General features: G+C 58.9%; 1 protein-coding gene across 2 annotated transcripts in view; it reads right to left on the reverse strand.

Moving 5' to 3' along the window:
- Positions 1–738: 738 nt before the first annotated feature.
- The window catches only part of KDM4B (lysine demethylase 4B), a 134,487-nt gene continuing 107,579 nt past the window's right edge, over positions 739–27,646 (reverse strand). The window contains exons 11-24 of one of the 2 annotated variants that reach the window (XM_081076021.1): positions 23,705–23,806; positions 23,147–23,346; positions 15,596–16,044; positions 15,266–15,386; positions 13,098–13,276; positions 11,452–11,671; positions 9,856–9,932; positions 9,504–9,559; positions 9,164–9,272; positions 5,084–5,269; positions 4,843–5,007; positions 4,348–4,467; positions 4,010–4,102; positions 739–2,889 (exon numbers count right to left, since the gene is read on the reverse strand). In XM_081076021.1, the coding sequence (XP_080932147.1) occupies positions 2,716–2,889; positions 4,010–4,102; positions 4,348–4,467; positions 4,843–5,007; positions 5,084–5,269; positions 9,164–9,272; positions 9,504–9,559; positions 9,856–9,932; positions 11,452–11,671; positions 13,098–13,276; positions 15,266–15,386; positions 15,596–16,044; positions 23,147–23,346; positions 23,705–23,806 (2,251 nt within the window). In that variant the 3' untranslated portion in view covers positions 739–2,715. The remainder of the gene's footprint in view (positions 2,890–4,009; positions 4,103–4,347; positions 4,468–4,842; positions 5,008–5,083; positions 5,270–9,163; positions 9,273–9,503; positions 9,560–9,855; positions 9,933–11,451; positions 11,672–13,097; positions 13,277–15,265; positions 15,387–15,595; positions 16,045–23,146; positions 23,347–23,704; positions 23,807–27,646) is intronic. The other variant, XM_081076022.1, reaches the window with a different exon arrangement.

Below are 27,646 nucleotides of genomic sequence, written 5' to 3' on the forward strand. Positions count from 1 at the left end.
CTCCGTCCTCACCTCCTCCCTCCTTGCTGCAGCCACACGGACCTCCTTACTGTGGCAGCTGGCAGGCATGGTCCTGCCCCCGGGCCTTGCCATGGCTCGCTCTCATCTCCTTCAGGACTCCTGTGTAAAACGCCCGGTAACAGCGCCTCCCACCAGGTTTCCCTTGGTTCTTTACATCTCAGCTGACATCCCATACATTTTACTTACTGTTTGCCTTTCCCACTGGTGTCAGCTCCTCGAGGGTGGGGACTGGACTTACTGTGTAGGTCCTTGTTGAATGAGTGACACACTCACAAATGCCGGGGGCATGGCCTCCTCCCAGGGCTGGGAGACCCCACTGTCTCGCATGCCCAGTGGGCACTCACCACTCAGATGTCACAGGAACTGGGCAAAGGCTGAGAGGGCAGTGGGAGAGGGCAGCTGCTGGCTCCAGATAAGAGTGGGTCAAAGACAGAGTCCCACCTCTACTGTCTTGCAGAAGGGACCCACCTCTGCCACTGGGGACTGGACAGTCTCTAGGGAGGGGCCTATGCAGACACAAGCCACAGACGTCCAGCTTGGAAAGAAACCATATTCCAGTGGGGCTGGGAGCCAGGCCCCGGGGGCAGGGCTGTGTGCCACCCAGCCCCACCCCTGGGGAGGCCCCACGTCTGTTCTGCCCCAGTAGGCACCGCTGGAGGGAACCACTGTCCCACATCCCTGGCACCAATCAGAAATGAAGACACGCCAACACGGGCCTGTAATCGCAGTGCTCACGAGCCTTTAATTCATTATAAACCTAGAGGCGGGGAAATTAGGCAAAAATACAGCATCCTTAATCTCGGGTGGGGGAAAATCAGGGTGGGTGGGCTTTGTGTTTTGTCCTTGCACACAGACACGGATAGATCTTTGCGGGAAAATGTGCGTTTTGCCTTTGCTGTGCCGCGGCCTGTCTGCACAAGTCATTCTAGAACTCAAACACGGGGTGTGACCCAGAGATCCCGCCCCGGGGCTGGTTACCCCTTGGGCCCCGAGGGCCTCAGGGCTGTCTGCCCACTTCTTTTTACTCTCTTTACAATATAAATAGCATTTTCAAACTACATATGAATACAGTGACGGTGCCACCAGGCGGGGCTGCTGCATGCAGTGGGAGACCCCCACATTTCGGCTGACTCCCCTCAGTACCTCCCCGCCCCTGCCCACTCCGGGCATCTGTCCCACCCCCCCCAGCAAGGAAATTAAAGATTCTCGGCTCATTTACATTCTCTCCATTTTCCTTAAATAGTTCTCTCTGGCCTGGCCACCGTTAGAACACTTTTTAAAAAAATGTTTATACAAGCAAATCATGCTCTCAATTCCTCTGCAGGGGAGAGCAGGGGGCAGCGGAGATGGAGAAAGTGGGCAGGCTGAGCTGGGCTGCCTCCTTTCCAAGCCCGTTAAGAGAAGCACAGTTTTTCTCTCTCCTAAATTCAACCCACAACTCTTAAGAGGCAGATTTCCTTCAAGTTGAAAGCAGCGATGCCCAGTCTTGCTCGGTCTCCCCCAGACACACAAATCAACGGTCGCAAACATGACCCAGGATGCTGCCAGCCCCTCGGGGTCCTAGGAAGAATCCCCATGTGACACAGGGCTGCAGCCAAAGCAGGGACGCCTGGGAGCCTGGGGACACAACACAGGCTTGACTAGGGAAACAGCCAGACTTGGACCACCTGGGAGGCCTGCCTCAGCTCCGGTCCTCCCTACCTGGGTCACTGGGCACCATCTGCTCTTGTGGCCACAGGAAGTCACCGCTCGTGGGTCTCCCTCCCCTTGAGCAGGCCAAGGAAGGTCTGAGTGGCACAGGGGGCCAGTCTGTCACCTGAGGCCTCAGCTGTGGAATGGTTCTCACAGGGGAAGAAGCAAAAGATGGAACAAACCAGAAGAGAGAGCGTTTATTTCGCACAGACTCGCAGACAGGAGGGAGGGTCCTCGACCCCCATGGCCGGCGCTCGGCCACCAAACGGTACTGCCACCTCCTCCTGTCCGGTGTAAAGATGAACGGTGTTGGCGGGGACCAGGGAAGAGGCACCAGCCGCCCAGACCTTCATGAAGTTGGGCAGAGGGCGGAGTGAAGGCTTGGAGTGATGGGGTGCCGCTGGCTGGGCGCCCTGCCTGAGCCCCGGCACCTCCGGGCCTCATCACACATCCCTGCCTGCTCACAGACAAGTAAGATTCTAAAACAACAACAAACGAAAAACGAGATGCTTTTGTCTCCCTCAGTGTGTTTCGATTCTGAGAAAAAGAACGTTTTGTTTTTAAAGCCACAAATCTAGAAAACAACTTTTGGGATTTTTTTCCTTTTCTTTGTTTTCCTTTTTTTCTTGAGTTTTTTTTAAACAATAGGTATTTATAGAAAGAACCTCACAAAGGTGATTTATGTACAGAAGTCACAATCTCAAAGGCTGCTCAGGAGGCAGGCAACGCAGTAGCACCTTTTCGAGAAGAAGAGCTTACGTGGTTTACGAATCTGAGTAGTGGGGGTGGCGCGAGCCCCAGCCGGCCCCACAGAGCCCGTGTGGCCCTGCTCCCTGAGTCTGGGGGCCGCATGCCGGTGTCCTGCTCGCTGCTGTCCCCGCAGAGCACGGAGGTAGCCTCTGGGGGCCGGGGAGGTGAGGACAGGAATTCACAGCAAGCCAACGCCAGGGCCTGCCGCCGCCTGCCTTGCTGGGCTGAGGGGTGGCCAGGCGGCCGGCTGTCCTAGAAGGGGGCTCCGGGCCGGCACTGAGCCTGCAGGAGGCTCTCCATGAAGGCCAGGTAGTCCGCATTCCGCCCCGAGCCCTCAGGGGCGTGCGGGGTGCTCACCCGTGGGCGCTTGGCGGCCTTCACCTCTCCCGAGAAGACGCTTTCCTGAGGCGCCCCCGTGCTGACCGACTGTGGGAGACCAGATAGCATAGGGGTTAGTGCAGAAAGGGGTGCTATGGACCGAAGGTTTGTGTCCCCCTAAATTCCTGTGCTGAAGCTCTACCCACGAATGTGATGGTGTTAGGAGGCGGGCCTTTGGGAGGGGATTGTGCTCTGAGGGTGGGGCCCCTGTGAATGGGATCAGTGCCCTTGTGAGAGACCCAAGAGTGTGCACTCGCTCTCCCCCACTCCCTGCCACACCTTCACCTTGGACTTCCAGCCTCTAGGACTGAGAAATAACCTTTGTTGTTTACCCCGCCCAGTCTAGCAGCCCGAATGGACTGAAACACAGGCTCCACTTAGGCACCTAGCTGGAGCAAATGGCCCGCCCTGGGGGCCAAGGACCCTGGGCCACTGTCCCTCAGCCCATATCTTCCAAGAGGGACAGCCAGTCACTGGGGGTGGCCTCTCAGCACTGCTGCCTCCAATCCTGTGTGCAAGTTTCCCAGGTGGGCACAATTTCTATGCCCCCGTCACTGGCCCCCTGGAAGGGCGGGTGGCTAGCCTGGTCTGTCCCACCAGATGGCAGCTAGGGGAAAGGCTATGCCATGCAGAGGGAGGGAAATGCAGCTACTTGTCTGGCAATTCCTGTCCTTCCCCGAGGAAACCCGGCATCTGAGGTCAGCTGTGCGACCCCCACTGCTCTTACTTTGAGCTTATTCACCCACAGCCACAGCTGCCTGCTCCTCAAAACCTGGTCTTTGGATTAAACATGGAAAGAAAGAAGACTGCGGCTGGCCGGGAGAAAAGGCAGTCACTGCCCGCCTCCGGGACTCATTGTTCCCTGTGAAAAGGGATGAGCTGCGGAGAAGTGTTTCTTTTGCACCACCAGCCTCGAGCTAGCCGACTTCGTGCACAGGCAGCAGGCACTCGGGCGCTGGCCGCATAGGATGGACCTGCTGGTGCTGCTTTATCTCCTGCTGGTCGTCACGGGGAAGGGCCGGCCTCCAACCTGCCCCGCAGGCCACAGAGCAGGCTGGCTGCTGGGAGCTGCCCTCAGCTGCCTCCCAGTGGGAGCAAGGCTCATGGCAGGGAGGGCAAGGCCACCAAGGGCTTCTGGGCAGTGCCTCAGCCTGGCTTGGCCACTTACCAGCCGTGACCGGACCCTCTTGGGCAGCTCCTCGTCCAGGGTGAAGATGTCACTGCGCTTGACTGTCAGCTGGGACCCGTCCTCAAATTCCACCTGCAAAGGGGCACAGTTACCAGGGGCGGTGCCTCAGCACCACGGGCCCACCCCATATTTACCGAGGTCCCACCACCCACGGTGGCCACTGCTGGGGAAAGTACCAGATAATCGGAGGCCCCTTCCAGCTTAAAAATGTAACAAGACCCCTGACCTCCTAAGTTAGGCGGGCAAAGGTCGACCAACCTCCCACAGGAATGCGGGACCGAACCCTGCCTGCGACCCTTGCCTGTGTCCCCGCTCACCTGATAGATGTGACTGGTCATAGAGGAAATGAACTTGGCCTTGTAGATGTTGCCGTCAGTCCACCGGAGTTCAACAAACTCCCCCTCGGGTGGGGGTCCCAGCCGGGCACAGTCTCTGCTCTGTGGAGGGAAGAACGTGGCGGGCGGTGAGGCGGTGGGGCCCCGGGCACGGGCCCCCATGGCCTGTCAGGCTCGGACCCTCCCCATGCCACGCTGCCTGTGCTTTAATGGTAACAAAGCTCCCACGTGAGAGACATTTGCAGCAAGGAGGCCAGTGGCGCTCTCTGCCTGGACTCTGAAGGCAAGCGGAGCAAGCACACACGACTGGGGGTGGCGGGGGCCGCCCCTGCTGTAGGCTCTGCACCGACCATGCTTCCTGCCCTGCTTCTGCTTCCCCCGGGGGCCCAGGAACCGGACCTGTCCAGCGGGCTCACAGGGGACCCACCTCCTAGCTTCCTAACGGCAGCACCCGCCCCGCGCCCGCTCGCAGCTCACAGTAATGCTCTCTGGGTACAGGTTGTCACTGTAGGACCCGTCATCAAAGTTCACTTCGTAGAAGGTCTGCGTGGTGGTGCCAATGACACGGCACCGGTAATAAAGCCCGTTGCGGTTCTTGGTGATGACCACCTGGCCTAAGGACACGGCCCTCAGGAACTGGACCTGGGGGCGGAGAGGGCCATGTCAAGCGAGGGCAGGCGGGCAATGCGAGGGAGCAGGAGGGAGGGCGGGCACTCACGGTGTGGCCCCCCGACTTGTGCTTGAAGCAGGTGATGGAGACGACATAGGGCCAGTCATCCGGCTCCATGAGCACCCCGGCGGCATGGGCACAGGTCACGTGGAAGGAGGTGGAGCAATGCTCGCAGGAGCACTGGATGCAGGCGCCAGAAACCTTCTTCATCCGCTTCCGGCAGTACACGCATTTCTGGGGAGTCATGAGAGGAAATGGGGCTCTGTCCAGCGCCTCGGACCAGGGGGCTGGGAGCCCTCCCACTGGGCCCTTAGGACTGTCTCCTGGGAGTGAACCCCGAGAGTCAGGGCTGAAAGGCAAAGACCCAGGCAGACTGGCCTTGGCTGGAGGCACCCTGGGAAAAGTCTGGGGAATCGATTTGGCCAGAAATCTTGACCATGACAGAGAGTCCCCCAAACCACCCAGCCTGTGGCTCCCTGCCAACCCCCAGGAGCACTTCCAGGATTCTTGTACACTCTAGCCCTCTGCAGAGCTGTCTGGAACAGGCACCAAAGGGCCACAAGGTGAAATACAATTTAGCCCCAAAAAAGCATGATGCACCAACAGTCACTACAATGTGGACGGACCTCGAACACACGGGGCTCATGAGAGAAGCCAGACACACAGGCCACACAGTGTGGGATTCCATTTATGTGAAGTGTCCAGAACAGGCACGTCCATAGAGACAGGAGATGGTTAGTGGTTGTCAGGGGCTGGGGAGGGGTTGGTGAATGACTCTTGATGGGGAGAGGTTGTCATCTGGGGTGGTAGGAAAGTTCCAGAATTAGAAGTGACAGTTGTCTAACTCTGTGAATACAAAAACGCCACTGAATCGCTCACTTTGAGACAGTGAATTTTATGTGCATTCTGAATACAAGGCATTGCAGGCTAACCTCCTTCATAAAGAGGAGCCTCTGAGTGAGCTCTTTCATGCTAGTCAGGGGGTCCGTGTGGCGGAAATGCCCCCCCTGCCCTGGGTGACCTGCTCCTGTGGTGTCAGCATCCAGGGCCACTCCCATGCGTCCGCTCAGCAGTTGCCAGGCCCGCTGAAGCCCGTCACTCCGGGCATTTAATAAGTGGCTTTTATCGCTCTGTAAACCATGTTCAAAAGCCAGATAAGCACAGTGGCCAAGGGCGCCGCCGGACTGGTCGATGGCAATGAGATCTCATTATTAAACTGTCAATACCTAATTCTCCCGCTGGCCTGCAGGCCAGGCACTGACCTACAACATGCTCTGCAGGCGTTAACCCTCAAATCCCGGGCCTTCCGCAGAATAGAGAGGTAAGCACAGCCGCCCGAAGCCCCGGAAGGAGCGGTCCTTCCTCCAAGCCAGCGGGCGCACATTCTCTCGCAAATGTCACCTGCCCCACCGCCCAGAAGAAATCCGTCAGCCAAGAGTGACGCTCAGCGCGATTCATTTCCCACCACGAGCAGCAGCTCTCTATTCTGAGATTCTGCATCATGAAGAATGTGGGCCAGGCCCCCACCGTGCCATTTGTCAGGAGCCCAGCACAGGGCATGTCTAGTGTCTGGGTTTTTCCAGGACCCATCCCAGCCTGGTGGGGGGTGAGCGCATGGCTCAGGCCACCAGACAGATGGGGCCAGCCCCTGCTCACCACGACTCCCCAAGCACCCACACCCAGCAGCCGGCAAGTCCAGTAGATAGATGGATGGACGATGACCAGCAGTGACTGTCCACGAGCGTGTGGCCTGTGTGTGACCCCAGGAAGCTGGGTGGGCAGTGGGGTAAGCAGGAGTTAACCCGCTGGCTTCCTTGCGTGGGTCCATTAGGCAGTACAAGCGAGCCTCGTGTAAAAGGATTTTTAATTCGTCGTTACAAGTGCGGGTAATGAAGAGGCTGCAAGCTGGAAATGTCAGCGGATTCCTAGCGCGTCGGGGGAGGACGGCTCACGGGCTGCGGGCCACACCGTCACTCCCCCTGAAGGATGAAGCCTCTCGTGCCTGTGAGCACCTACAGGCCGGCAGCCCCTTCCTGCTGGCCTGCCTGGGCCTGGTGCTGGCCACCGGTGCTCCGTGAGTGAGGACTCCGACCCACAGGCTCCCGCCAGTGCCCACTCAGCCCTACCCGGTGGCGCCGCACCCGCAGGATCGAGGTTGAGTGTCTCTGTTCCTTCCCACGAGACCCCACCAGGCCCACTGCCCGCAGCCCAATCTCTCTGCCTCCTGCCCTCCGTGGGCCTGGAGGAGTGCCAATAGCCCTGATGGCCCCAGGCAGCTGGGAAATAAAAGGGGCAGGAAAAGCAGCCAGGACGCCCTCTGTCAGGCGCCCCAACCAAGGGCCCAGCCCCCAGGCGCCATGCGATGCCTCCCTGTCAGAGCTGCCACCACCACATCCCTGAGCAGGGACACGTCCCAGCAAGGCTGCCACACACTCCCAGCAGTGATGAACCTGAGAGCAGGGGCCGGTGCTCAGATAGCACAATCGGCGCCTTCCAGTGAGGCCCAGTCAGCACGCGCCACGCAGGGGCCTGACAGACAGCAAGGCAGAGGCACAGAGGCGCGGGGCCCAGGGTTGCTGGTGTCCAAGCTGGGATGGAAGCCAGCTCTTGTGCCCAGGACGCCTGGTGCCCTAGAGGCTCCCCAGGGGTGACTGTTATTAGCGAGAGCACTCCAGCCGAGGACGACCACATGCTCCTAGAGGGTGGAGATCTACCTGCACCAAGAGGGGCCAACAAGTCCACAGAAAACACACAACCCTATCTCAAAACGGGCGAAGGGCCTGGAGAGACATTTCTCTCACGAAGACACACCGGTGGCCTACAGGTACATGAAGAGGTGCTCATGGAAACCAGGAGATCTCATCGTAAGCAATCATCAGGAAGACGAGAGGTACCAAGGGCTGGCGAGGACATGGAGAAGAGGGAACGCTCCGGCACTGCTGTGGGGAGTCACCTGGTGCAGCCACTATGGGGAACAGTACGCAGGTTCCTCAAACAGTTAAGACGAGCACTGCCACGTGCCCCAGCCATTCCCCTTCTGCGTACATATGCAAAGGAAAGGAAAACAGGACATTGAAGGGTATCTACACCCCCCTTCACTGTGGCACTTAATGGCCAAAACCTGGGAAGAACCAAGTGCCCACTGAAGGAGGAATGGGTAAGGAGGACGTGGGCCATGCACACAGAGGAGCATCTTCAGCCACGAGAAAGAAGGAAGCGCTGTCATTTGTAACCGCGTGGGTGGACCTGGAGGGTATGCTCAGGGAGAGAAAACAGACGCCGAAGGACAAGCGGCACGAGCCCACTGATCGGAGGTCCACACATCCATCAGACTCAGAGGAGACGAGAGGGCTGGGGCTGGAGGAGGGGGTGTTGCTAGGAACACGTACCCAGTTTGTTACGCATGCTGCGTATATTCTAGAGCTCTGCCATATAATGTGCCGCCTGCAGTTAACGAGCCTACACTGTGCACTTAACCATTTGTTCAGATGGAAGATCTCATGTTGAGTGTTTTTAACAGAATTTTTTATTTTTTAAAAGAGGAGCCCGTGGGGCGGCTGGGTGGCTCAGCTGGTTAGAGAGCGAGCTCTCAACAACAGGGCTGCCGGTTCAATTCCCTCTTGGGATGGTGGGCTGCGCTCCCCCACCCCAACTAGATTAAAAATGGCAACTGAACTTGGAGCTGAGCTGCGCCCTCTACAATTAGACTGAAGGACAAGTTGGAGCTGATGGGCCCTGGAGAAACACACTGTTCCCCAATATTCCCCAATAGAAAATTAAAAAAAAAAAAAAAAAAAAAAGGAGCCTGTTAGATAACAAGAAAAGTACAGGGCAGAGTGCACGTGGCTTCTGCTTATGAAAAAGGTAGAAACGGTCTGCTAGTTTACGGGCAAAGTGTGAGAAGGGCATCTCTGCACAGAGGTCAGCGAACTAGGAGCCCACCGTGCCGCAAGGGGAGACGCGCTTTTCTCTGGGCACCTCTGTACCTTCTGACTTTTGTACTCCTGCCTTTGTGACCTATTCAAGAATAGATGTGGCCAAACTGAAATGGGTAGTGTCTGGATTCCTAGCATCTCTGGATTCCTGCCCTGCCCCCGCGCCCGCAGGACAAGACTGCAGGGGACCTACCAGCTTCCACCGCTGCTCGGGGATGGCGCTAATGTCCACAGGGTGACGCTCCATCACGTTCAGGAACCGCACTTCCGGAACCGCGATGGCACAGATCACGTGGATCCACCTGGAGGAAGGGTCAGGGGTCATGGGTGAGCCCTAAGGCCACGGTCACCTCATTCTGTGGACATTGCCCCTGTCCACGACGCTGCTGCTGGCCGGTCAGGGTTTACAGGACCTTAAAGAACAGTCTGGGCACTTGTTTGCTCCTCCTGGCTCCCACCCTGCCAAGTCAAGGCCCTGAGGAGGGGCTGACAACCCGCAGGACACAGCCCGAGAAGCAGCGCCTTGCACCCACCTCCTGTCGGTTGTCATCTGCAGGGCGCCTCCCCGGAGGTTGCACAGGCAGCACTCCTGCAGGGACCAGACAAGAGCGGGGTGAGGGGTGCAGGCCAGGGCTGCCCCCACCGGCCCTGGGGCCTGCGCCATCCCCTCTGCAGTCCTTACATTTCCAACTAGCGGCCACCGAATGGATGGGCTGCTAGTGCGTCGGGCTCCACCCCCTCACTGCTCAGGTGAGGGAACCAAGGCCCAGGGAGGCGAGGCCACCAGGGTCACCCTTCGGGATCACAAGCCTGGGGCTTAGGCCTGGCTCCCCCACGGGGCTGGACAGCTCTCAGAGCACCACCCCAGCTGCAGGGGCGAGTTACCGCAGTCCAGGCGTGGGCCGCGCACCGGGAACACGTCCAGCCTTCGTTGACCAGCTCCGGTCGGATGCCGTAGCAACCTGAAAGGCAGCAGAGGGACCCATCTGTCACCGTGGCTGCACCGGAGTGTAACGGGGCCTTCTGGAATGCAGCCTCAGCACTGAGGGTAATTACTCTCACTGCCCTGTCTACCTCAATCCGGGCCAGTGCACGTGGAGCTGGGGGAAGGTGTGAAACAGATGCCGGGAAGGGGAGCAGGGCCCGCTTGCAGGAGCCCCTGATGGGCCTGATGGGCCTGCTCAGTCGGGATCCCTCCTGCCCCCCACCTAGGCTCTGCTGGGAAAGCGACCAGGAAGTTGTGTGCCATGCAAAGTGGGCCTCGTGGACACTGGAGTTGGAGTGGCAGGGCTGGCCAGGCAGGCCAAGTGTTCCAGCAGAACCGCTGCTTCTGAAAGCCCAAGTCACAGGCTCTGGGTCATCAAGGCAGTTTGCTCTGGAGCGTGGTCATGGTTCAAAAAGGTGGAGAAGGGACAGAGGAGGGTGTGGACAGAGGGTCATGCCCCAGAGCAAGGGGCAATGCCTCACTCTGCGTTCACCGCCCAGCAGGGCAGCGGAAAGGCGGCACTCTGTCTCTACGGAGGCCCTAAGGGACAAGGTACCCAAGAGCCTGTACTGGCCCCCCTGCTCTGTCCCCTGGGGCACTCAGCTAGAGTCAGGGCGGGGGTGGGGAGGTAAGGGGCTGGCCCCAGGAGGAAGTGGAGGCTCTGCCTCCCTCCAGAGCCAGGTCTCAAGAAGACGCCTGTGTGAGCCTTCTGCGTCTCAAGGCCAGCGAGCAAGGCGCCTCTCCCCACCCCCCACCCTGCCCCCCGCCCCCTGACCACAGGCCCGTCCAGAGTGGTCCCCCAGGAGCCTGCCCAGAGCATGTCTCACACCAGGCCCAGGGTGGCCGAGCCAACAAGCTCCCAGACAGGAGACAAAATGAGCCCAGAGCAGCCTCTGTAGGGACAGAATCCTTCGGCTGCCTTCCTCCGTGGGGACTGGGGTGGGGTGGGGGGGGGAAGGTGGGATGGCACATGAAATTAAATGGCTTCAGAGCCTGCCTTCCTTCCTGGAGCTTGGTCTCCCATTCACTGCTCCTCATACCTGAGAAAGGGGAAGACACCCATTCTCTTGTCTTGGGGCTACCGTCTGGGCTTTAGGGTTTGGGAGCAGGTGGCCACTGACGGCAGAGATAAATCAGACCCCCAGACCACTCTAGAATCTCAGCTTTACCATCACTTTGGCCACAAAGCGCAGAGTTTAAAATCATCGTGGCACCTGAGGGTACCCACTAACTTCCTGCTTCCTCCCGGGCCCTGGAGGCAGAGCAGGGCTCAGCAGAAGAGTCCTGAAGGAGGCTGACCACGCAGGCCCACCTTGGCCAGGAAGCAGGTAGGACATCTGCCCCTGAAGGTCCCACGATGCCAGGTCCGGGGGGACAGCCCGAGACAGCAGCCCAGGGAAAAGGGGCTCCCTGCTGCACAGACACGGCGCGCAGAGCTGCAGCCGGCGGAGCCCGCAGCCCCCTCAGCCGCCTGCCCGTTGCCCGGCCCCACTCACTGGCGTGAACCTGCAGGCAGCACTTGGCACAGGTGATCAGCAGGCTGGTCCCGTCGTCGCCGATGTAGGAGTTGGCAGGGAGTGGCTCCGTGTTCTCAGCACTGGAGGTGAAGCACATCTCGGGGATCAGCGGCCGTGTCTTCTGGCCGCTTTTGGAAGGCAGCACAGAGGAGCCCTCCCCCAGGGAGGCCTGGGGGGCCTCCTTCTCGGTCTGTAGGGACTGCAGAAGGGGTGCACCTTCAGTGCAAGGCCCAGCTTGGGGCCACCTGACATCGGTAAACCAGGCCACGCCAGGCCATCCTTGCCGCTGCCCTCCGCCACCCCTCACGCAGCTTCTGTATCCAAACAGCCCCGGCCTGCCTCCCACCTCTCCAGCTGCTGCACTGCCACCTCCTACCAGGACACCTGCAGCTGCCCCACAGGGAGTCCCCAGTGTACCTGCCCCACCCTCCCAGCCCCCACCCTCCTTTTCCAAACAGTCCCAGTTCCCAAACAGGACACAGGCAGCTCAGCTAATGTGTGGAAAGCACCGGGCACTGGGCCAGAATAGGGGACCCGAAAAAGCAAGTGAGACCTGGCCCTGTTCTCCAGGAAACTCCCAGTCCAGGTACCGATTAACACAGAGGCCAATAAGCAAGAGCAGAGGGCGCTGTCCCAGAGCCAGCCTGGGGACAGTAGGACTAGGAAGGCTTCCTGGACAAGGCGGCAAATGAGTGGGCTCAAAGAATGAACAGAAATCTGTCTGGCAAAGCAGGGGGCTGGGAACACCCTGGGGGTCATGACAGAGCACAGCACTGCTGTGGGGAGCGGGGTGGTAGATGTCACAGCTGAGGAAGGCCATGGAGGTGGGGTGGGGCATGTGGCCAGGCAGGGGGCTGTGGTGAGCCTGGCGGAGTCTCCAGCCAGGTAGCGCATGGCTAGAGTGGCCTCCACAAACACCCGTTCTGGCCACCGTGAGGTGCTACCAGCAATGGGACGCCTGCACCGGAGGAGAAGGCTGGAAGGCAGGCAGTGGTCAGGGTGTGGGGAGGGTGACAAGGGGAGGAAACAAGAGGTAAGAGGGAAAGCAGACAGGACCTGGCAGCTGATGGCACAGGACAGAACATGGGGAGAGGCCCGGTTCCCAATGGCCTGGAAAATACAGGACACTGGGTGCCAGGCTCAGAGGTGTTGGTGTCCCAGCCAAGGCACGTGGTCTTTGCTGTGGCCCCAGCCTGCCTCTGGGACTTGGCCGGTCACAGCTCGCCCCTTCTGGGCCCCCAGCCTGCGTCCCCCCTCGGACGTGCTAAGGAGCTTTCTGAGGACAGTGGCACCTCACATTATCTCCCCACCCCTCCGTCAGATGTCCCATTTGTGTGCTTGTTGACAAGTCACCTTCAGACAGAACGCAGGCCCTGGGCCCTCTTCCTGCGGCCCTCACAGGGAGGACCAGCGCACCCTTCTGCCTGCCACACTGCGCTGTCCCGCCCCGCCTGTCCCACCCCGGCCTCCAGGCTCCGCGGGTCCCACTGTGGCTCCTCCAGCACATGGGTTCTTTGTCCCATCACCAGTGCCCGAGTTCCCATCAGGTAGAGCAAATGCTGGCGCCTACGGGAGCAGCCTGGCTCTGCCCCGGCCCCAGTGGCCCTACGAGGCCGTGTGGTCACCTGGCTGTACGGGTAGAAGAGGGTGCAGATGGCGCAGTAGGGCTCAGTCAGGGCAGCCGCCGCGTTGAACTTCCTCTCGGCCTGGAAGCTGGCCGCCTTGTTCTTCCACTGCAGGGACAGCAGGGACCTCAAGGCCTCAGGGTCACTCACGTCCTCTTCCCCAGAGAAAGGGAAGGCGTCTAGAGCAGAGTGTGTGGGAGAAACGTCAGCATGGCTGAACTGTGCCCGAGGAGCCACCGCCTCTCCCTGACGGGCCTTACTGCCACAAGCACTCCTGGTGACAGGTCCCCACTCCCATGGCGCCTGAGTCTCTCTGCAGAGGGGGGCCCCTGGTTCCGTCTGGGGCAGGAGACAGGCGGCGTCAGACCTTGACTGGTCAAGTGCCGACTCCCAGCGCTCAAAGGAGCCAAAAGAGGAGCACAGCTGAGAGTCAGAGAGGGGGCGGTGATAACCCAAAATCCTACTGAGATGCGGCGGACGCCACTAAGCCTGTCACCATCTAGCCTGTCACCATCTAGCCCCTGCTGGCCTCAGTTACCAGCCCCACGCCCCATGTCCCATTGCTGCATTTCCTGAGTGAGGGAGGTTCAGTGCTCCCCGGGAGCCTGCCCCGAGAAGTGGGGTGCTCACTCCTGAGGCCCCAACCTTCACAGCAACTGGGCCAGCACAGCTGATACAACAGCCTTCCTGACTGAAAGGCCAAGGTCCCCTTGTAGAGGCCCCCCGGGGCATGTCTGATCTCCCTTGAGACCACGTCCACTCCTGGGAGCTCAGCCTTGTGATCCGTGGTGCTTCTAGAACCCTCCTCGCCCTAGCCCTCAAGTTAGATTGAGAATGAAAGAAGCCATCCAATTTTCAAATTCCAAGTGCATCTTAAACGGAAGGCTGAAGCAGAAGATGAAAAATTAGCTTCGCAGGGTTTCTGCCCACGATACAGGGGCTCTCAGCTGTGTGTTAAATAGAAGCTTCTCGTCTGCACCCCTCCGGCTCCAGTTCCTACAACCTACTGTTCTAACCTCTCTCTAAGGCCCATGGCCAGCTCAGCAGCAGGAAGAGTCACTTCTGCTGCAACTGGCCACTCCCCAGCCTTGTCACCCACCTTTAGCCATTAATGGGGGTGGGGAATGACATAAAGATTTCCTCTAGTCACACAAGCAAATAGGGGCTGCCCCCTGCACCTCCCAGCAGCACAGTACTATTTCCATGGGCACAGGGAGCACAGAGCTAGGACATCTGCTGGAAATGAACTTGGAAATGAGCTTGTTCTCAGGCCCTGCGGAGCTCTGTGACTGAGTCTATTTCGCAAACCTCAACTTGGCGGGTGCAGCCACGCTTCTGCCACTTGCTCACAGAGAGCACAGGAGGGGCTGCCCCTAGGTGGCACACCGGACTGGGCACATCTTCCCACTCAGTGGCCTATTTGCCTGCTCTGCGAATGTTCTGGAAGCCTAGCTCTGTCTGGGCCTGCCACCTGAGCAGATCCAGTGGATGTGGGAGGATGAAGCGGGACCCTTGCCCAGCTGGGGAGACGGGTCGGTATACAAATGCACAGAGGCCACCAGAGCTGCATGGGGATGGGGGGTGGGGGTAGCCATTCCAGAACTGGCGACAGGAGCCATGTCTGCTCAGAGGTGGGGGCAGAGAGCAGGCATGTCCCAGGTCAGTCAGCAACAGTCACCACAGTAATGACCTCCCCTCAGCTCTGTGCACCTTCCTCATAGGACCCCTGCAAGGGCCAGCAGCCCGCATTTTACAGATGGAGAAGCCAAGTCACAGGAAAGTAAATGGCTCCAGCCAGTAGGCTAAGGTTGGAGCCCAGGCGGGTGCGGCCTGTCTGCTGCAGGCCACATTGGACATTTCAATCTTAGGCCCTGGGCCCAGCACAAATGAGCTCCCCACAGTGGGAAACAGAGCAGATGGGGTTGGAAGGGACAGAGCCTTGGGGTGGTCCTATGGGGAGCCCCACGGGCTGAGTAGGGGGACTGTGTGGGGCTGGGTCAGAGGGCTGGCCAGTCTCGGGACAGACGCTGAGGGCCTGACCTGAGCTGGTGGCAGTGGGGGACCAGGCAGGGCAGTGGCAGAGGGAGGCGTGGGGGAGGTGCTGGGTGAGAGCAGGTGGCACACACAGCCTGGGGCCCAAGCAGGCAGGGGACGACCTCCTCACTCACCCTCATCACTGGAGGCCTCCTGCTTGACCACGGACAGCGGGGACCTGGTGGGTGGCTTGCCCAGAGGGTGACGGCGGCTCTTCTTGATCTCCATCTTCAATTTGGAAAACGCTGATGGAGCCTGAAGCACAGGACAAGAGGCATGGGGTGTGGCTCTGAGATGGGAGTAGGGCCCAGCTCAGCGGTGCCTCAGTTTCCCGTCAGGAGTACGAGGCCCCAGGAAGAGGTGGCAGGAGCCACTGTGGTTTCTAGACCACGTGCATGACGCCAGCCTCTGTGACAAGCCACAGGACCACTTTGTGAGATGAGACGCTATGGCTGGTGCCCTACCTGCACCTCGCCCACTGCTCTCTCCTCCTCGGGCCCCGTGAGCTCCATGGGGGCGGCCTGCTCCTTCCAGGTGGGGCTCTTCTGGGCAAAGTGCTCAGACGCCTGCTGGCAGGACACTCGGCTCTTGTCGCACATGGCGGGGCTGGCGCGTGGCACCACGTACAGCATGGGGATGATGGGGCGCAGCTTCAGCTCCAGCTCTTCGCCGGGTGCCTCAGGAGGCACGACGTTGAGGGGTGGCGGCAGGGGACTCTCCTCGGTGGCCACAGGGCTGGGGGTCAGCACCGGGGGCTCTAGTGGGGGTGGTGGCACCTCCTCAGTGGGGAACTGAGTGAGTGGGGGCGGCGGCAGTGGGGGCAGAAGTGGGTGGTGAGAGTGCAGGGGGCCATGGCTCTTCTTCTTCCGGTCACTCTTAGTCTTCGCTGGCCGCAGCTTGCCCCGCCCATCCTCTGTGGGGAGAGAGGAGACAACAGTCAGGGCCGACCCCCCCCCACCCCCGACCCTCCCCCCGGCCCAGGTGGCAGATGGCTGGAGACGGCAGAAATCCCCTCTGGCCTTCCCCAGAAGAACACAGCCTTCGGGCAAGTTCAAAGCACAGCCAGGTTACATTGCCAGCTGGGCAGAAACCGGTCACACCCGAGCCATGGGGGCGCCCCCTCTCTTGCCGTGTAGGTGCTCAGAGCACCTTCTAGATTAGCATGAGGTAGAGAAGAGAGACACGTCCTTTCCAAGTAGGGGCCTGAAGCAGATTTGTTCTTTTCAGGTATCTGAGTTTTGCATATTGCTACAGTGAACACGAACAACTTGTAGAAGTTTTTAAAAAGCAAAGACTCACACAATAAACCATACATGAGGGGTCACTTGAGTGGAACACGAGCCAGATGGGCCTGACGGGCCCGAACACCCTTCCACTTCCACAGGCCAGCGCGGACGCATTTCCTGACAGGTGAAAGGGTGGGATGGGAGGCAGGCAAAGCATATCTTCAGTGGCATTTTGGGGCTATGCTTGCAGCAGAATCATGGCCCCGGGAGACGTCCACATCTTAGCTGTGGGACCTGACACCGTGACATGACTTTGCAGATGGGATTGTGTTGAGGGAGATGGTCCGGGTGGACCCAATGTCCACCTTCCAATCAGAGGCCCTTCCAATCAGAGGCCCTTTCCCAGCTGTGGTCAGAGAAATGCTGACGATGGAGGAGGGGCCACGAGCCCAGGATGCGGCACCTCTAGAAGCTGGGAAAGGCAGGAAGTGAATCTCCCTAGAGCCTCAGGAAGGAACAAGCCCTGCCCACACCTGGGTTTAGCCCTGGGAGACTCGTATGATGCTCCTGACCTCCAGGACTGTCAGCAAATCAATGTGTGTGGTCACCGTCATGGCAACCCCAGGTGGTGACCTGCCTGAGGCCTGTTGTGCTCAGGGCGAGGTGCACCCAGCAGCAGAGACCCTGCCCTCCAGGATGACAGAGCCGGGAGCCCTCCGGCCTCGCCTGCCCTGTCGGAGAATGAGCACAACAGCTCAGGCCCTCAGCCGTGAAGCCCAGGGTCCCAGAGCCTCAGAGCATCACTGAAGAAGGGACACCGGCTGGAAGCCAGAAGACCAATCATCGCGGTTGTCTGGGACCTAGGGGTTCCTGGACGACCAGGGACGAGGGGCCGTCCTGCTGACAGGACTCGTGAGGCCCAGTGGTACCTGTGCTTGACAGTCTCAGGTTGGGAATAAGGACAAATGGAGGGCAGGCATCTGTCGCTCTCCACAAGAAACTGGTGGCAACAAGAAGCGTGAGGAGTTCTGGTTTGCAACATGGTATCTACGTTTTATCTCTTGCTATAAAAACCTGTCCATATGTCATCCCTATTCCTCAGCCAAAGATGACGGAATGAATGCCCATGACCTTGGGTGAGGGTTTGTCACTTAACCCCTGATCTGCACTGACCCCAGGAAGGAATGAAGCAAGGAACCCCCCACCCCCTGCCAGCAGATACCAGCCTGGTGTGTCGGTAGGAACTGAATGGCCCCACTCACTGCCCCCAGCCCCCCACCCCCGCCCTGGGCTAGGCCACAGGAAACTGCGTGGAGGCACCCAGCCCGCTCGTTCCCCGCTCCTCTCCCCCCCACCCCATCCGCACGCTGCAGCACTGGCTGCTGGGACGGCCCACGGTGTTCTTGGCAAGCACACCCTGTGTTTTTCAAGAGAGGCTCCATCAGCCGGAAGGCGACAGGAGCGCTCGCCCCTACCCTGGCCGCGTTCTCTGGTCCTGAGCCTTCTGAGGGTGCCGAGCATTCCTCCCATACCTTTGCCCCATCTCAGAGCTACACGAGCTCTGAGCGCTCCCCAGGTGCCCCCTCCTACCAGCTCCGCATGTATCTGGCCAAGTTATATGGCCAAAGAAAGCAAATAACAGACTGTCTCTCCCTCCCTTGCAGAAGCTAGAGTTGGATGGCACCCCAGAGACGTGGAGGGGGAGAGAGGCGGAGGGCAGAGACATGGAGCATTACTTGGTAATGCTGGGTAATGGCAGCATGGCCCCAGGAGGTGACCGAGAGGTGACTGAGATCAGCAGCCAGGGCAGTGTTGGTGCTAATTTACAGAACCAGTGCCGAGGCTGGCCCAAGAGCCCCTGTCCTATTTGTGTAAAAGGCACTTTCGGATAAACGGTTTTGTTCTCTAAGGAAATTCAATATTCCTTCCTCCCTCGTTGAGCAAACTATTGAAAATCACACTGTGTCTCTCAGCCCGAGGAGGGCAGGTCCAATTTACTCTCTGTGCTGGAGGTTCTGCTGTCAAATGCAGACAAGTTCCAGCCTCTTCCTCACATCTCCCAGGCTCTGGGAAGCCGAGGGGGCTCACACCCAGAGCGCCCTTCCGGGGACAGGCCCAAGACCAGGAAGAAACCTGAGTGCTCTGGCTCTGTCCTCGCAGTGGGGACCCCCACATCCCCCAGGCAGAGGCCGCCCTGTGGAACTCAGAGAGCCCCAACCTGCTGGGGCCTCAAAACGGAACAGGGACATCACACTGAAAGTGCTGAGGGTCCCAGCCAGGTGGGCCTCCCACGTCCCGGAGTGTGGGGTACAGGGTGGCTGAATGGCAGGGACCCCCGCTTGCAGCAGACGAGCTGAGGCCCTTCTAGTACTTCAGGGTGGGGGGATGTCACAGCTAAGACCCTTTCACTGTTGGATTTTATCAGCCTGCCTGGCTCCTTGGGGTCACCACCCCTTCACTACGGCACCAAAGTTCCCCCAGGGGAGGTACGAAGCCCCTGGCAGCTCTGGACTCCCAAGCTCAACCCCTGCTGCATGCTGGCCACCGAAGAGGGGAGTGGCCTCATGACTGCATCCCGGTTTAGGGACACTACAGCCCCCCACTCCCCATCCCCTGCCCAGCCCGGGTGAGCTGGTCCTGGTCCCCATGGTCTGGCCCAGTCCTGCCAACTCCGCATCCTTCCTGTGTGGCGCCTGCGGCAGGGCACACCGCGGCGGTACATGGGCCCGCTGGACTGTGCTGGTGGGGCATACGTCCTGTGTGACAGGATGTGTCCCTGAGAGAAATTCGCAGCCCCCCCGTAAAGGCCCAGACCGTCTGCTCCCTGCTGGGTGCAGCAGCCTTGCTGCCCTAAAGCCAACGACAAGCTGTCAGGCCACTCCCGGCACCGGTGATCCATGACAAGGATGGCCCACAGTGCTCCTGCCCGCGGCCCTGCGCTCCGGTCTCCTCCAGGCTCTGGGGAGCCTTGGGGGGGGGTTCCTCTGGCTACATGCTCTGCCTGGGAGGCAGGACAGCACTGTGGTGGGCCAGCCCTCCTGGTCCGTCCCCACTGCACCCCCATCTCCTAACGGACAGTGAGAAGGGACAGAGTCTGTGCCCAGCCCCAGGTGGGGCGAGTGACCTGTGAGACGGCCACAGCCAGGCAGGAGAAGGGAGCCTCTGCTGGCCCAACAAACCAGGGTTGACCTTCCTGCCTTCTGCTCGGGTCACGAGTGGGCACCAGGTGCAGAGGGAGGCTGCCGGTCCATCCCAGACCACCTGGCGGTGGCTGTGGGGTGGTGACACTGGCAGCGAACTGGCCAAGCAGCCCCCCAGGCCTAGCACCACATCAAGCAGCCTAGGGTCCCTCCCACCCCCAGGGGACTTCCTCCTGGGGACACTCACCCCGGCCTCTCCAGGCAGCCCCAGGAGCCTCCACTCCTGCCCACCCACCTCCCCCGACAGTGCCTGGACGCTGTTAGAGAGCGTCCAGTGTGTGAGTGACAGGGAACCGTCTCCCTCTGCAAAAACAAAACAGACGCCCTATTGCTCACGCCTGACACGGTCCTTAGCACTTACTGCTTTGAGGAACATTAAGCTGGTATTAAAGGAAGTCTAGAAACCACTTTAAAACCTTCCACTCGCTCCCCCAACATGTGTTTGCTGTCACCCCTGACTGTGAAAGCTTATTTATTCGCTGTGCTCTGAGCTGTCTTCCCACCAAGGGCTCGAGGGACGACTCCCGGGAAGCTCCTGACCTCAGCCAGGGCGCCCTGGCCGTGGCGGCCACAGCCAGTGACGCGAACACACCACTTCCTTTCGAGAGGAGCGGGTGTTTGGGGAGACCCCCCGTACCTCGCTCCTCCTCCTTGGGAATGAGGCTGTCGTGGGACAGGGACAAGGTGTAGAGTCAGGGAGCCCTGCTGGCCCTGAGCGGACGCCACCTCGGAATGGCCCCCCTGTCCCTGGGTCCTCTGGAAGCTGATGGAAGCCAGAGCCCCAGGGCCCTGCACTATGGCTCCACTACATGTGACTGCGACCATCACGGGCCTGCGCCCCGAAGCTCTTAGGGAAAAGTCCCAGGGGTCCTGGGATGAGACTGGAAGGGGCTGCAGATGCCCGACGGATGGGAAAGAGGGCGCGTGTCCTCCACGTCCCCTTCTCCGGGGCTTGATTTTTTGCCTCCAGCAGCACATGATTTACTCTCAAGGGACATAGGACCTCCTGTTTAGGCGGCAAGCTGGGGAAGCATCCCCCGGAACACAAGGCTCTCGGTCCAGGGGCCCACCTTGGAGAGCTCATTACTGACCCATCACAGCCCGAGCTTGACCACCCAACTGTCTCATGGACCGTGCATTCAGTCGTATTTCTTACATCCCGGAGCACGTACCACACACGACACAGGAAGCTGCCTCTCCCAGCTCCCTCACAGAACACCCCTGGGGGCAACCCGCCACTTCCTATCCCCTCTCCTGGTTGGACTGTTTATTCTGTTATCAACTGAACTGTGTTGCCCCCCAAATTCCTGTGTTGAAGTCCTCAGAAGGTGGCCTTATTTAGAAAGAGTCGTCGCAGATGTCATGAGCCCAGATGAGGTCATCAGGGTGGCCCGAATCCAATGTGACTGGTGTCCTTCCACGGGAGGGACATGTGGGCAGAAACACTGGCACAGGGAGGGAGCGTGGAGACGGTCCTCTACAAGCTAAGGAGGCCCAGAAGGAAGCAGCCCCACCAACTCCCTGACCGTGGACCTCCGGCCTCCAGACCCTTGAGACGATAAACTTCTGGTGGTGAGGTCCCCGTCTGCGGGGCTGTCAGGTGGCCAGAGCAGACTCAAACGCTCCCTCAACCATCTATTGTCTGGTTTGGCGAGTGTTCTGTCTTTAAGTGAATGGGACTTCATGAATACGTGCTCCCCGTGATATTCGAGGCCACGTATGAGAGACCCCAGGTGAAGAACGGTGGCCTTCACGTCTCCCACCCACCGTGGAGGAGGGTGTCCTCTGTCCTGAGTTGATGGCCAATCTCCAGACCTCCTTTCTTCCACCTCTCTCCCTCCGCCTGCAGTTAGGTCAACACCCCCCAGGATCCTGAAAGCAGCTGTGGAAACCCCTAGATAATTGGTACATTCACCAGGGGGAGTTTTCCCAACACACACGGCTCCATTTACTTAGCAATTCTAGGCTTTTCATCGTCACCAGTTTTCTCCACAAAGGCCTCTTATTTTCTGTGAGCCTTGTTCCAAGATGCATTACACTCTGGCTGCTTTTATCGTAAGTGGCGCCCTGCAGATGACGCCGTCTGTCCACGGCTGGTCCATGGGAACGAGACCGGACTTCTGCATATGGGGCTCACGCACCCCAAGTGACTTGATGGCTCAGTCCCCAGACCCCTTTTCTATGTAGGGGATCGCGCCCACACTCAGACAGGGATGGCGCGTGCCTCCTCTCCCACTGGGCACCTTTCCTCTCTTGCTTTCTGGGCTGTCAAGACCTGTGTGGGCTGAGCAGCTCTGTGACACCCTACTGGGCCATGCGGGCAGGCACCAGCACTCAATTCAATCAGAAACTCTCCACTCATCCTCTGGTGAGCGCCTGCGGGTCCCCCTCAGGGCCATTCACCCTTCCAGCCAGGGGACACAGTCACTCCCTAACTGTGGCGCTCAGCACCAGTCTACAGGTATGCCAGGGGGCATGTGCCTGCCTTGGACTGTGCCTCATGGATCCCTCTGAGACGGGCAGGACCATGCTGGGTGCACACATTCCAAGACAGAGCCACGAAGAGGGAAACCACGGACCTGAGCAGAACTCTCTCGCGACTTATGGCCTGTGACTAGGGCCTGAGACACCACTGCGGGGGTGAGCTGCCCTTTACTGACGCCTCGAAAGGGCCAGAGAAGAGAGGGCTCCTCCTCTACTCTGGGGAGTAGCTGCTATATGCCTATGTGGGAGGAGCTGAAGCTATAAATTAGGAAAATGAAACCAGCCATAAAAATGAAAAGGAAACACTGTCAAACATGGGAGTGGGAACCTTTAAAATGCTCACAGGTTAACATTCCAGGGTGAAAGGGCCCATGATGCATGAAGGGCACATTTCTCAGACACCCCCACCACGACCCCGGTTTCACCCTCATGTCCAACGGGGTCTGCCAGTTAGGCAGGGGGCCGTCCCCACCACTGGCTCCAATGTCTGGCCACAAATAGCAGGCCGTCCTGTTTCACAATGAGGCAGATACCACCTCTGCTATGGACCGAATGTCTACGTGCCCCCGAAATGCACATGAAACTTAACCCTTAATGCAATCGTCTTAGGAGATGGGGCCTGTGGGAGGCGGTCGGGCTGTGTGGGTAGGGCCCTCATGAGTTGGATCAGTGCCCCTCCAGCAGAGGCTGCAGAGCTATCTGGCTCATCCACGTCTGGTCACAGTAAGAAGGCCGCCATTTGTCACCCGGAAGAGGACCCTCCCCAAAACCTGGCCACACAGGCAGCCTAACTTTGGATTCCCAGCCTCCAGAACTGTGAGAAATAAATGTCTGTTATTCTTAAGCCACCCAGCCGGTGGTGGTGTTAGAGAAACCCCAACGGACTGAGACCACCTCTCTTCAGTTCCTGGGAGAAGACCAACTTTTCACAGCACCCACCAGAATGCACGTTTTTAGGGAAGGCCTCGCCCAGCCAGGAAAGCACATGAATTAGATTCTAAGAACAGGGACAATGTGGCCACAGTGAATGCCGGCTCCTTTCCCCGGCGCGGGGTCAGGAAGGAGCAGCGTGGGCACCAGGCCTGCCCGCCCAGTCAGGACTGACCTTCCGTGCTCTCTGCCTCGCGTCCTTGTGGTGGCAGCTGGGGGTCCTCATCCTCGTCCTCGGGGTCGGCTTCCTGCGGGGTCTCCTCCTTCACACTGCCACCAGCCTCCTCCAGGAGGGCTGAGCTTGACGCCCCCTCCCCTGGTGACTTGGGGTCTTCTGCCTTGGGCTTCTTGGGCTGACTGCGTTTCCGGTGAGACCTAGAGAGGGAGAGTCGTCAGACAGGAGGTGAAACAGACGTGAGAAGCCCCCAGTCAGTGTACTCCGCCTGGCAGAATGGAGTTTCCCCAACGAGAGCTGGGGGACACGGGGCCCGGTGGGGTGGCTCCTGGGGGCAAGGGTAGTAGAGGGAGAGAAGCCTGGGGGGGAGGGCAGTGGGGATGATGGGTCTTGTCAAGCTCGTGCTGATGACAGCTGGAGATGGGATGATGGGACAGGACCCTGGGCTCCAGGAGCCCCCGTGTGGTGGGGGCAGGAGGGGCGGGGAGTGTGACTGCGATGGAAACAGCAGCTTGTGGAAAATGCCTAGACGACAAACGAAACAAAAGGTACACTTACGACAGCCCCGGCTTTTTGCTCTGCTCTTTCTTCCTCTCTAGATTTGGTTTCCTCTCCTCCTCAGTCTTTTTCCAGTGTCTGCTTTCTTTCAGACTAATTTGTCTAGAACGTAAATGTCAGGGAGTTTTTCTCTAGGACGTGTGTTAACTCCCCAGGATGCCTCATCTAAGGGGCTTGTCTGGGGCACATGCTTCCGTTCAGCTCCCTGTACTCCCTGCGTTCCTCTCCACGCTCAGGAGCTCCAGGCCCAGGGCGGCCCCTCCTCACCCCATCCCCAATGCCCGCCTCTGGGGCAGGGCCCAGGCTGCAGGGAAGGCATGCCCATGTCCTCACACCCAACCTCGGCTCAGGGTGCAACAGTCCTAGGGACACAGAGGTGAACCTTGCACCCCAGTGAGAATTCAAGAGGAGACTCAGTGATGGCTTCTTAGTGAAGACGAGGGAGAACTGGGGTTAAAAAGGAAGAAAAGAAAGCGACGGAGTGGGCCTGCAGGTCAGCGGCTGGGGCACCTGCCCGGTTCTGGGAAACGGGATCCAGGAGCCTTCCAGGAGGGGACAGAGCGACTGATACACTGACAGGAAGTGTGTGGTGCCCCAGGAGCTCAGGCAGAGGTGGGCATGTGAGGAGACCCAGCCCTGGGCAAGGCAATAACGCTTTCCAGGGAATGGGGGTGCCCCTTGTGGCCACAGGCTCCAGGCTTCATGACCAGCCCCACTAGCCTTTCGTCTCTCCCAGTCAGCAGCATTTCTGAGAGATGCTAGCTACAGCTTCCTGCCACCCGTGAGTTCTCCATATGGCGCCAATGGGCTCAGACTCAGACATGGGGGCCCTATGGGGGTCCTTGTGGCAACCACACTTCCAAGGACCAGTGGTCACCAAGGAGAAGCAGGGCTATCTGACTGGGACTGGGTGGGGGCCCAGGGAGGCCCTGAAGGCTCCCAACACCAGGACCCCCAACCCCCACCCAGGGGTGCCTGCAGCAGCCACACCTGACAGCTTCTTCGCCGCCTCCCCAGCCCGCCCCTGCTCTCCACGATGGCCTCTGGGGCGCCCCTCCTAACCGTCCCCTAACACTAACCGCTGCTGGTGCTCTCATGGCCCAGCTGCCTAACTCAAGGGCCCTGGCCTCCGCTGCTCCATGTCCCCTGAGCCCAGGCAATGCCTGGCAGGCACATGACAAGCCCCACTTGACATTTGCAGCATGAACCACCCCATGACCAGAGGCGAAAAGCAGGGAGCATTCCAGGGGGAGCGTCATGGGCAGAGGCATGGCATCACACACAGCATGGCGTGCACGGGTCACTGGGAGGGGGTGGAGTGGGGGCGGGAGGACAGGCGGGGCAGGGGGGACACAGGAGCTAGAGACTCGGGCCGCCCCCGGGACACTCCCCCACAACAGAGCCACCAGCAAATCCACACGGGGGGAGTCTGGGAAATGCTGGCTACGGCCCCTCTTAGGCCGACAGGCGGGGAGTCCCGGGTTCTAGCAGTGGGTGCAGCCAGCTCTCACCACTAGCTGTCATCCGAGGAGGGGCTTCTCTCCAAGTCTGGGAATGCTGCGGGGCTCCAGGGCCAGGCACCCAAAGCGAACCTTCACACTGGCCCGCGGGAGCACCCAGGAGAGGGGTGTTTGTTCCCCTACTGCCAACTCACCTGGCCTCGGTTTCCTGCAGCTGCCCGGCCCCTCGTCCTCTCTCTTGCCCTCTTCCCACCAGAGCCTGAACCAGCCCTGAAGTCCACTTCTGACCCTGCCCTGCCTGCTCCCAGGGCTGTCCAAGGATGTCCCCATGGGAGGCCTCAGAGCCCAGGCTGTCCTCAGCTGCCAAAGCTCCATTGGGCTCAGATCTCTGGGGCCCCCCAGCATCACTGGGCCTCCCCAATGCAGAGACTCCCAGAATGGGCAGAACTAGACAGACGGAGGCAGAGGACCACACTCTACTACAGGGAGAAGGCAAGGTCAACATCAGCATGTAAAGAAACACCCCTTTTGTGAGAACGTAAGTTGGGAGAGGAACAGGGGAAGGATCTGTGGCCAATTTGCCTCTGAGTTTGGGGGAGAGGCGTCCATCAGGCACATCCTAAACCGTAGTCTGGTCACTCCCCAGACATGACACCAACCCACCAACCATCCTCTCTTTTAGCTTTTCCTGCTTGTAGTTACTTCCACATGTCTCCCCACGCTGCTTCCTTTTGTTTTTCTTTTTTTGGTTCTGGCTTCCTCGTTGAGTTACTGAGCGGCAGACACTTAGGTAGGGTGTAGCCATGCTTCCTGCTTCCACACCCACCAGCTTTTCTCCCTGCATCTGCCACCATCTTCGGTTGTGGAATTCTATATTTACATTGTTCTGACTCTGTAAATATTGTTCACCCAAGAACAACTGAGCTTCTTGCATTGCATTCTTTGCTCACTCTTCCTGGAGTTAGTAACTGGCCCTCTCTCATAGATATTTGGCTTTCTTGGTTATCTCCAAGCTCTTGGAGTGGTCTTCTTCACAGGGTGTCACATACTCCTCGATGACATCCTTAAGACTGGCTTAGACCCTGCTGGGTTGGATTAGATTTCCTTGATCCCATGTCTTTCCCGGCTGATGCCTTGTTTAGTTGGAGCACATCCTCCAGTAGCTTCCTCAGAAAGAAGGGAAATCCGGGACTTTGCATGTCTAAAAAGATCTTTATCCCTCTTGCACATTTGGTTGGTAATTTGGCTGGGTACATACTATACTTCTGGGCTGACAATGATTTATCTCCTGACTTGAAGGCCTTGTCCCTTTGCTGTTAGACTGCAGCATTATGATCACTAAATCCGGTGCCCTGTGGGTGTCTTCTTCTTTATGTTGACAAACTTATTCATTCCAGAAGCTCTGGAGATCTTGTGTTGCCAAGAGTTGTGGAATTGCGGAGTGGCCACGGTGTAATTTTCATCCTGTGCCAGACTTTTTAATCTGAAAATGCAAGTCTTTGGGTCCCAGGAAACAGTTTTCCTCTTTTCCTGAAAACTGGTAGAAGATGGAGTTCCTCAGTGGAGCCTCTGACCTGCTTTCCAGTTCAGTCTTTCTGTGTGGCACTTTACTGGGTCCCCCCAAGCTGTCTCCCAACTCATCGCTTATGTTTTCTCTGCTCTCTTTTTAAGTGTCCAAGAGCCATCTCTTTCCTAAATGTTTCTTTTTTTACACCAACAAATTCTTCTATCATAACTGCACAGGCCATCCTCCCTGAGAGGAATGTGGAAGTTTTCTTCTGCTCACTGCATCATCTCTTTCTGTGGAGTTCCTCTTTTCCTTTTTGTCACTGCATCATCTCTTTCTGTGGAGTTCCTCTTTTCCTTTTTGTTTGAGAAGCTTCTCTGCCTTTCGCTCTGGGAGTTTCCTCAGGTTTAGAAACCGCTGGCTGAGTTGTGCACGAGACTCAGAAGGTTGTTGGTGGCTGTTCATGTGCGATCAGGGCTTGTTGAAGGGGGTGAACCCCAATATTGGGATCTGTAGATTTGCTCTGCTGGGCCCCTCTGACCTGGAGAGCACCCTCAGTCTCTGGCCTCGGAGCTGGGAGTACACGGGGCTCGCAGCCAGGCTCCCACCATCCCAACCCCAGGAAGGCCCCTCTCTCCTGCCCAGAACCACCCAGGTTCAACCTCAGCAAGCAGCAGGGAGATGGGGTGGGGCAGGGAGGCCATGAGCCCAGCAATCCCTCACGCCTGCCTCCAGCCCACGTCGGTCCCCTCCCCCCAGGAGGTATGTGTCTCAAAACCCCAAGCCTTTCCAGAGTTCCTCAGCACGAACCAGCCGCCCGCCTATAAGCCCATGGACTTGAGTTTTCTCTGTGCTTCCAAGTCAGGCAATGTCTGCCCTTCTTTCCTTCTTTTCAAAGCTTGCTGCTGCTATTCAGCTGTCACGGCCCCCTCTCCCGTTCTATGTCACTCCTTTATGGTCATTTAGTGGCATTTC

Source organism: Rhinolophus hipposideros, assembly GCF_964194185.1.
Source record: "Rhinolophus hipposideros genome assembly, chromosome: 16".
Taxonomy (NCBI): Eukaryota; Metazoa; Chordata; class Mammalia; order Chiroptera; family Rhinolophidae; genus Rhinolophus; species Rhinolophus hipposideros.